Source organism: Parambassis ranga, chromosome 24, assembly GCF_900634625.1.
Source record: "Parambassis ranga chromosome 24, fParRan2.1, whole genome shotgun sequence".
In the NCBI taxonomy this organism is placed as follows: Eukaryota; Metazoa; Chordata; class Actinopteri; family Ambassidae; genus Parambassis; species Parambassis ranga.
This window is the reverse complement of record NC_041043.1, coordinates 3,272,660-3,282,636: the sequence shown is the minus strand read 5'-3', so window position 1 is coordinate 3,282,636 and position 9,977 is coordinate 3,272,660. Positions and strand designations below refer to the sequence as shown.

General features: G+C 46.8%; 1 protein-coding gene across 1 annotated transcript; it reads right to left on the bottom strand.

The window, feature by feature from the left end:
* Positions 1 to 2,058: 2,058 nt before the first annotated feature.
* On the bottom strand, positions 2,059 to 4,617 carry LOC114429033 (brain-enriched guanylate kinase-associated protein-like). Its single transcript, XM_028397880.1, has 2 exons — positions 4,533 to 4,617; positions 2,059 to 3,378 (listed from the first exon to the last, which is right to left on the bottom strand). The coding sequence occupies exons 1-2, from the start codon at positions 4,615 to 4,617 to the stop codon at positions 2,189 to 2,191; spliced, it is 1,275 nt and encodes a 424-aa protein (XP_028253681.1). The 3' UTR covers positions 2,059 to 2,188.
* Between the last annotated feature and the right edge of the window lie 5,360 nt (positions 4,618 to 9,977).

The following is a 9,977-nucleotide window of genomic DNA, read 5'->3' as shown; positions in this document are numbered from 1 at the left end:
CCTTGAAACACGAGTCTTTGTTTTGCACAACATTTAAGAAATTCACTCAGTATACATGTGTGGAACTGGTGGTATAGGTGTATAAAAAGGCACTGATCTTGTAAGATGTGCAAAACTAATTTCACCTCATCACTAAATAGAGTTTAGTAACATTTCATTGCAAAGACACAAGAAATTTATCATTAAAAGTTTGCTAATTTGGTGTTTAGGCTTATGGTGAATGTCCTGGACACATGGCAGAACCATTTATAGCACCAAAATGGCAGTGAATATTTTAGGCTCAAGTCATAGTTTTTTATAGTTCCTGCAGCTTGTTGGCCTTCCAATGAAAACACAGCTAAATCTTGCACCGTAGCCTGTTTAGCCATGATGTGCACTCTGCCACAGGTGCTGCAGGCACATCATTGCTTGTGCATTGCAGCCAAAATGTGTGCATACTTTAGCATGTGTTTTGCAGTGTAAAGGGATGACAGGTGGTACATTGGAGCTTCCTCACTTTGATGTGTTTGAAGTGCAAATGCTTGCTGCTGCTGTGTCTGGATGAGCTACAACAATAAGACTGACGTTGCAGATCAGTGAAACCTTCTCTGCAGTGCTGTGGCTCCCCCCTGTGGCCAGATCTCTGACAAGTATAGCTCAGGAAGGAGAGAGGAGACAAAGCATTTGGCGTTTACAGTGTGAAATTCAGATGCGTAAGAGTGAATGAGAACATATTCTCATATATAATCAGTTTATTTTCTGCTCTATAAATAATAAGAAAACAGTACAATAAAGTTTTTTCCCAAACAATAGAAAAAAAACAACATTTCTGTTAACTGAAAAACATATTTTAAAGGCTGAAGTACGGTACGGCACTAATTTTGACATAAAAAAAGAGAATACCAGGTCTCTCAGTCATTTTTCAAAAAAAATGGCATTTGCAGTGTTTTTTTATTGCATAAGACTGATAATGCGTGTCTGTAATGTCACAAATACAACTACTGTAGTATTTCCTTAGTGATGACACAAGCAAACATTCTCCCTGTGTGCTGATCGTTGCGAAAACCCTTCTCTACTAACCTATTTTTAAATTCAGAGCACAGTGCTTCATAGTGACTCAGCAGGTACACACCGCAGCAATCTCAATGATGAAAGGTCTGCCTCTCAGCTCAGACAGTCATCTCAATGCTGTGGATCAGCAGACAGTAGCAACAACTGTAAACGACACAACCAGGGGTGGTCTCACTCCCAAACCGACATTCTGTTTGGTCAGGATGCGGTCACACCATGAAAACATGGAAAAATTAAAACAAAGGCTAGGTGCTTAAAGTTATAATTTGTGCTTTATTATGTGAACAAAACAAACAAAATATATAAACATGCATCGCAGTCAAAGAAACAGGGTTACAGCAGCTTGGTTGGGAGGGGGGGGTGTCCAAGTCTGAGGTAGAACAGGGAGGGTGGGGTGAGGTGAGGCGGGGGCAGGAAAACCTCTCAGAGGGAAAGAGAGAATAAAATAAAGTAATACTGACGGTTTACACCTCAAAACGTTCCATCAATAACAATAAAAACACACCCATCAATACTGTCAAATTCAGCTAATAGAAGAAAAACAAAATGTTTCTCACTCATCATTTAAGGGATTTGATTGTTTTTTCCCCTCCACTTTATATACTCATGTATAATCTCCGAAAGCCAATTAAAATAACAAAATGTATGTGCAGTTTGAAGTGTCAAATTAAATTCAAATACCTCTCTTGAGTTCTCCAATACAGCATTGGCAGATTTGAATTTATATACAGGATTATTGAGAAGATTTTTACTTGTATGATTTGTTTGAACAGCTACACACAAAATATATCACTCAATTTTAAGTTAGTATATATTTGTACATCTGTAATTTTAATGCATACACATTCTTACAAATTTCAAGGGCTCCTTGAGCTCTGCATGACCCCACAACCAACACTTACTATGACTTATTTCCTCTGGACATTTGTATTTGTAAACAGTTGCCATCCACTGCCATACAATCGATGCCTTTAAATGATCAGCCATACTTACATGTTCATGATACTTAACCTGTTGGCTCTTGGCTGCTATTCAGACCATTTTCTCTTTAAAATGGCTGCACTAACAGAAGGTGTAGCTGGACACACACCAGGGCCTCTACAACCCTATCAAACGTTTCACCTGATCGGACGGTCCTTCAGTTCAGAAGTGTTCCGTACAGCTGGGCTTTCGTCAGACTGTCCTTCCTGGAAAGTCCTAGAGAGCCAAATTTTTGGTTGTAGGGGGGGGGGGGGGGTGGGGCTGGTGGTGGTGACTGGCTTGCCTGTGCGGGCAGGCTGTGCATCTCCACCTGATAGTGCTGCAGCTCCGCGGCCATCTCCAGGGACCTCTGGTTGAGAGACTCTGTGGAGCTGTTGGGGCTCGGGTCTACATACTCCGTGCTCTGGCCTCCAGCTGCGACACTGCCTTCCCTGTCTTTGGAGCTCCCTGAGTGGTAGAGGCTATGCTCTGACCCCTGGCTGTCCTCGGCCCGGTACAGGTGGGCTTGGCTGTGCGCCTGCCTGAGCCCTGGGCTGCACTCGGGGCTAGGACTGGCAGCCACCCACACCGGGTCCATGACACCTGCTCCCTGGTGGTAGTAGTCAGCTCCTTCCTGGAAACTGCTGTAGAGCGGCCCGAGCCGGATCTTGGCAGGACGGACCGAGAAGTGCTGCTCTGAGAAACTGTAAGGTGAGGCCCGACCTGGGCTGCGGTAGGTGTGGGCACTCAAGTCCTCCACACTGAGCTGTCTCCATCTGCCAATCAGCTCCTCCTCTTCAGGGGCTAACGTGCCTCCATAGGCCACACTGGGAGAAGAAGATGGAGGGAGCGGCTCATAGGGCTCACTGAAGCAGGAGGACATGGTGCGGCTGTAGACCGGTGAGCTGCCATTCTGGTGGTAGCTCATCTCCGTCTGTTGGAAGGGATGAGTGTTGGCAAAGACCCCTGGACTGTCCCTCTCCCAGGATGAGTCACTCGTTCTCTCATAGCCCCCTGAATCTCTCCAGTCCATGTTGAGGGAGTGATGACATGGGGACGAGGCTGCACTGCTAGGTGGGCCGTTGCCTTTGTCCTCGGAGCCCCCTCCACTAAAGCTGGAGTAGGAGCCTCCACCCAGTGTGGCTTGAAACTTGGCAAAGTGCTCCTGCGAGAAACCAGCCCTCAACCCCACCGAGCCCTCCTCCGGGTTGCTGTCAGTGGAGTTCTGTGGCCCGTACAGCAGCTTCCTCTGACCATGAAGATCCATGCTGGGCACCCTCTCACGGTGACGGTCATCAGGGCAGTACAGCGCCGTGTCACTGCTGTACAGGTCAGATTTGTAGGTGGCGCGGAGCCCCAGACGCTCTCCTACACATCATCATTGGATTTCAATCATGAGAGACTCAGCGAACTGAATGAGAAAGAATTTATTAATACAATAATTGTGAATGTGCATTGGCGTCCTAGACCCCGTCGTGAGGACCACGTCCGAAAGGGGGGAAAGCTCGAGCGGAGAGGCCGCTGATCCGAAGACCCCCCGGGTCTAGACCTGGTGGTGGTGTAGAAGCAGGAGAGCAGGAGAGGGGAGACCTTGAACTGCGAGGATGGGGAGGTGCTTGGGGTGGAGGAGGGTTGCCGGATTCGATCGGGAGACAGCTGGAGAAGAGACAGAGACTTTTAAATCTCTTGCTACGTTATGATTGGGCAGGAGAGGGACAGATCGACAGCTGATTGGTGAGGGAGGTGCCATCTATTAAACACCTGACTATGTGGGAGGTCACTAGACAGAGTGCAGTGCAGTGAAGGAGAGTGCTAGGATGGTGAAGAGGGAAGGGGATAGAGATAAGAGGTGAATGATGTGGAATAGAGTCTTCATGACTGAACTTACGCTGAGAGCTACATTTCAATCATGAGAGACTCAGCGAACTGAATGAGAAAGAATTTATTAATACAATAATTGTGAATGTGCATTGGCGTCCTAGACCCCGTCGTGAGGACCACGTCCGAAAGGGGGGAAAGCTCGAGCGGAGAGGCCGCTGATCCGAAGACCCCCCCAAAAGAGAAGGAGATGAAAATTGAGTTTGATACTTACATGATTTGGGCACTAACAGATACCATGTAGCATGAAAAGACAATTGTTAGAGGCAGCATGCAAAATGAAATTACGACAATCAGATGCAGTTGGATTCGAAGCACAGAGAGGAGAATAGAGAGCTTAGGGAGCGAATGCTTGAGCTAAGGATAGCTAAGTATAGAGAGAGTTTAGCGAGCATGCGCTCAAGCCGAAGAAGGTATAGGGATTTTAGCGAGCGTGCGCTAAAGCTGCGGAATGTAGGGAGAGTGTTTAGCAAGCAAGTGCTCAAGCTAGGGGAGGAATAGAGGTTTAGCGAGCATGCGCTCGAGCTATGGAAAGTAGAGAGGATTTGGCGAGCATGCGCTCAAGCCAAGGGGAGAGTGGAGAGAGTTTAGCGAGTGCCGCTCAAGTAGGGAAAATTTATAGAGACAGTTTAGCAAGCATATACTTGAGCTGGAAGCAGGGAAGGCGTGGAAGAAGACTTTGCATGAAAGAAGGCAGCTGACTGTGACTACGTGGGGATAGGTCGGCATGAATCGAAGCCCACTGGCTGTTAATAAAGGGGATATGGTTGCGTGAATCGAAGCCCACTGGCTGTGAATAATGGGGGATAGGGTTGCGTGAATTGAAGCCCACTGGCTGATAATAAAGGGGATATGGTTGCATGAATCGAAGCCCACTGGCTGATAATAAAGGGGATATGGTTGTATGAATCGAAGCCCACTGGCTGTGAATAAGAAGGATATGGTTGCATGAATCTAGGCCCGCTGACTACGAATACATGGGAGTATGGTCTGCATGAATCGAAGCCCACTGGCTGTGAATAAAGGGGATATGGTTGCATGAATCGAAGCCCACTGGCTGATAATAAAGGGGATATGGTTGCATGAATCGAAGCCCACTGGCTGAGAAAAAAGGGGATATGGTTGCATGAATCGAAGCCCGCTGGCTCTTAATAAAGGGGATATGGTTGCATGAATCGAAGCCCGCTGGCTGTTAATAAAGGGGATATGGTTGCATGAATCGAAGCCCACTGGCTGTGAATAAAGGGGATATGGTTGCATGAATCTAGGCCCGCTGACTACGAATACATGGGGGTATGGTCTGCATGAATCGAAGCCCGCTGGCTGAGAATAAAGGGGATATGGTTGCATGAATCAAAGCCCGCTGGCTGTTAGTAAAGGGGATATGGTTGCATGAATCGAAGCCCGCTGGCTGTTAATAAAGGGGATATGGTTGCATGAATCGAAGCCCACTGGCTGTGAATGAAGGGTATATGGTTGCATGAATCGAAGCCCGCTGGCTGTTAATAAAGGGGATATGGTTGCATGAATCGAAGCCTGCTGGCTATGAATGGATGGAGGTATGGTCTGCATGGATCGACGCCCACTGGCTATAAATACATGGGGGTATGGTCTGCATGAATCGAAGCCTACTAGCTGTGAATAAGGGGATATGGTTACGTGAATCTAGGCCCGCTGACTATAGATGCATACATTTTTTGGGGTAGCATGAACGAAGCCCACTGGCTATGGATGCACTGATTTTTAGGGTAGCGTGAACGAAGCCCACTGGCTATGGATGCATTGAATTACGGCCTTGCATGAGCGAAACCCACTGGCTATGGATGCGATGGTTTAAGGCCTTGCGTGATGAAGCCCACCAGCATTGGTGCATTGATATGAGGCCTAGAGAATGCCGTGAGAGTTAAGTTAGCAGACATGAATTGACGATACAGCAATAATAGGTGAAACTCACCAGGGACGGAGAGATTTCTGAGATGCGAGCATGTGTCCGGTGTTTTGGCCAATACAGGAAGTGAAGACCATCGACCAAGTGATTGCAGAGATGAAGGGGATACCTTGAGCTGACAGAATGAAGCCCACTGGCTGAGATGCATTGCCTTGAATAAAACGAAGCCCGTCGGCTGACAGTACATTAATTATAAAGCTTGAGGGAAAGCTGAGAGGATAGAGAAAAGGAGGGCATGGAGATAACATGCATGATTCGAGCATTACACCACCACCAGTAATATGATGAAAAACTCACAATGATGAAATATTATTAACAATCCTACCAGCTAGGCCAGGTGGGCCTGAAGACGAATGTGAAGAGAGAAGATGACCGAGCGTGCCGATTAGCAGGAATTCATTGGTTATGTGGCCTGCATGAAAAGAACCCACTGCTGTGATAGTATAGCTAAAGGGCCTTGCATGAACCAGAGCCGCTGAGTTGCTGCTGAAGTAGTTGCACCTATTCTAAAGGGATGACCCGAATAATGATTAAGGGACAATGGGGATCTGACGAGAGGTTGTATGAGCAAAGACCAGTTCCTAGACAGAGGGAGAGATTCCTGTGGTCACAGAGGGACTTGAGGATCTGAATGGGACGAACCTGTAGAGCAGCGGTCCCCAACCTTTTTTGCACCACGGACCGGTATCATGTAAAACAATACTTTCACGGACCGGCACAGAAAAAAAAGTGCATAAAGAGACAACTTACTCTTATGCTTAATTAGTGGGAGCCTTTGAGCTTTCTCAGCAATGAGGGGGTCCTATCTGGGGATAATGGGAGACATGACACCCGAAGTGTGTTTCTTATGTCCAGTCCACTCCGTAATTTTGTTTTGGCCGTCATTAATTGCTTCAGTCGTTCTTGTTCATGTTTTCTTCCATGGCTCGTCTTTTAATGCAGGGTGCTCGGTCTCGCAGTTTTGAAGGCTTCGTTGCCTCATTTGCGAGTCTGTCGCCACATATCACTCAGAGCGGACTTGGTGTGTGAGAATCACCTGTTGCAATAAATCCGTATTTTAAATAGGACTCCTGATATAGTCTTTTAAATGCGGGTTTCTTTTTCTTTGAAGGGGTAGGCTCCTCTTCTTCTGTCTCCTCGTTAGGCCTTTTCCCCTTTCCGGAGAAGCTCTCCAAAGACGTTTGTTTTTTATTCGTTTTTGCTTGTGGGCTTAATTTTGGGGCCGTATCCCGTGACCGAGACAAGCGTCTGGGCAGGTGCTTAAAGGCACAGGCGGATGAATCTGATCGATTTATAAATGAAACAGCTTTCAGACTCAGATAATGAAAAATATATGTTTTGCTCAGTCTTTCTGTGCGGCCCGGTACAAATGACCCACGGACCGGTACCGGTCCCCGGCCCGGTGGTTGGGGACCACTGCTGTAGAGAACCACTCATGTATTTAAAAGGACATAAGGACGAATTGTGCAGGCTATGACTACTGAACATGCGCCACTGCATTTAGGGTGTTGCAACAGCTTGTAGTAGTTCGATGGAATACTAGTTCTGCGAAGGTGACTTCTAGAGGGATTGAAGGAATGGGAGGCCTCCTCTAAGAAAACCAAAAGCTACGCGAAGAGGGATTCCGGGAGAGGATCAACGGAAGGAGAAATACGCCCGATCTGGGTTGAAACCAATTAGTGGAGAATTGAAAGGGTTATAGGCCACGGGAAGTCTAGAGGAGAGGGAGAAGCCTTCGAATGCCTTTAAATAGTATGGTTTGATAAATAACCTGAGATTGAATTGAATGTGAGCTGCCACGGTTCTGATGAAAGGTAGTATGAGCACCCTTATCTAAACCAAATGTGTTTCGAATGAAGCAATGAGAATTTAAAGGCCGGCATCTAGCAGACCACTGCCCTTGGAGGAAAGAACCCCCCAAAACCCACGGATGTGCACCATCTGTAAACAACCTGAGAAAATTGGATGAATGCACTACGTCATCATTAAAAGAACACCATGTTGCGAGCTCATAGCAGGAGAGACCGGGTCCACCGATCATGCTGCAGCCTTGGTTCGAGGCAACATGGACACAGAAGTTAGGAACTGTGGAGGACCGTCCAAAGGGAGCTGTGAAAGGTTGGCCTTATGAATGGTATAGTTGCTGCTTGGAGATATCTGAATGCAGATTTTGAAGCGCTCTAAATTTATTTATTCATTTATTTTTATTTATTAAATTATATCAGCATTTCTAACGGGGAGAGATGGTTTCATGTCGGAAGGGATGAGCGTATGCTGAGGAACTCCGGGTGGGAGTTTTTTTTTTTTTTTTTTTTTTTTTTTTTTTTTTTTTTTTTTTTTTTTTTTTTTTTTTTTTTTTTTTTTTTAAACCAGTATTTAACTATTTTAATTATTAGTAATATCTAACCGTTTGTCCTATCGAACCATATGAATTTAAACGTAGCACAATAGCTATAACGACAGAATAGCGAACTCACCGTCTAATGCATGTAAACACAAGCACATGGCTACTTAATATGCAGACAATTCGACTACGTCATCGTCGTGATAGCGTTGTACAGGGATCGACTCACGTTATCAATACGCGCATCAGGCAGTAAGCTCCATGCAGCACGATCGAAGATGACTAAGCAGGGATGTCTGAGGGGGAAATCATCCAGCATGTGAGCATAGAGGGAACACTAGCTTCTTCAGCAGAATCTGGCATAAGGAGTTTGACGCGAGATTGAAGATGCAGGTACTAATGCAAAGACGAACAGAGAAATATATTTTAAATCCCACTTAATGCCGAAAGATACCATAGCAACAGGTGAATGGAGGAATCTAAATGCAGAGAAGTCGGCTCCCTGGTCCATGAATAAATAAGTTTAAAGCGCTGTCCACTGGCATAAAGAGGGGACAGAGGTTCGGGCGTAATAAGACTAATTGCCGAAATAGGCCGGAGTGAGGAGCGGACAGATCGAATAATGCCATTCCATTCTGCAGGAGTATTGCGTATGGCTTGCCTTGTAGGCGCTACGATTTTTTTTTTTTTTTTTTTTTTATTGCACGCCTGACGGCCTTGTATATCCGTGCAGATTGAGAAAAGTAGGCTGAAGCACAGAGGGACACGGAGCAGTGAGCCCGCGAGCGCCACATTTTTGCTGAGATCATTTGGGACCCCGGCGATCAAGGCCAAATTCGGAGTCCACAGACCAGGCCAGGCTAGTAGCCGAATAGTGAGAATAAGCGCTGCTTACTGGAAGTGCTAGTGATATTGATTGAATATGTTTTCCGGCTATTGGGATGGAGGTCTCCGGTTAGAGCTAGATAGACCATTCTTGGCCACAAATTTATGACGCTGAGGAGATTACAGGATGAGGTTTACTAAAATATTGTCTCTGCCTGCAGAAGTAAGCCCTCATATTTTAGTGGATTGCGAATGAAGGGCCTACCTGTAGGAGGGACAGGCCGAGCAGATGCCAGAGTGTAGCGGCGGAAGATGGCGGAGGAGAACGGGAGATCAGCGGCTGAGAGCAAGCGGCTGGATCGGCAGAGACTACAGGAGCAGGAGACATGGACTCAGGTGGAGGTCGACTGACCGAAGAAACAACGACCGGCACCGAAGTGTTTGATTGAGCGTGTCGGGGGGAAAAGCGGAGCAGCGGCAGCGGGAGAGCGAGAAGCGTTCCCTCGTGTAGCCCTGGGAGCAGAGGAGGCTGACTTCTTGCTCCTTTTACAGGCCGCGGGTAGCCACTGCGGCGCGGGGCAGGGGAGATGGGATTGGATCTGAAGTTGGATTGAGAGAGTTCCGGAGGAGGAATAATGCCAGTTGATTGCGGCATAGAGCAGCGCAGAATCGTTGCCGGATTCGATCGGGAGACAGCTGGAGAAGAGACAGAGACTTTTAAATCTCTTGCTACGTTATGATTGGGCAGGAGAGGGACAGATCGACAGCTGATTGGTGAGGGAGGTGCCATCTATTAAACACCTGACTATGTGGGAGGTCACTAGACAGAGTGCAGTGCAGTGAAGGAGAGTGCTAGGATGGTGAAGAGGGAAGGGGATAGAGATAAGAGGTGAATGATGTGGAATAGAGTCTTCATGACTGAACTTACGCTGAGAGCTACATAAAGTAATAAAGTTTCTAAAATTTCTTTTC

Excerpts from the sequence above, each read along its gene's own strand:
- LOC114429033 (XM_028397880.1), bottom strand. The coding sequence starts at position 4,617 with ATGCCGACCTATCCCCACGTAGTCACAGTCAGCTGCCTTCTTTCATGC. Across the intron at positions 3,379-4,532 it reads CTTCCCTGCTTCCAGCTCAA|GAGAGCGTCTGGGGCTCCGC; the intron begins GTATATGCTTGC and ends GATGATGTGTAG.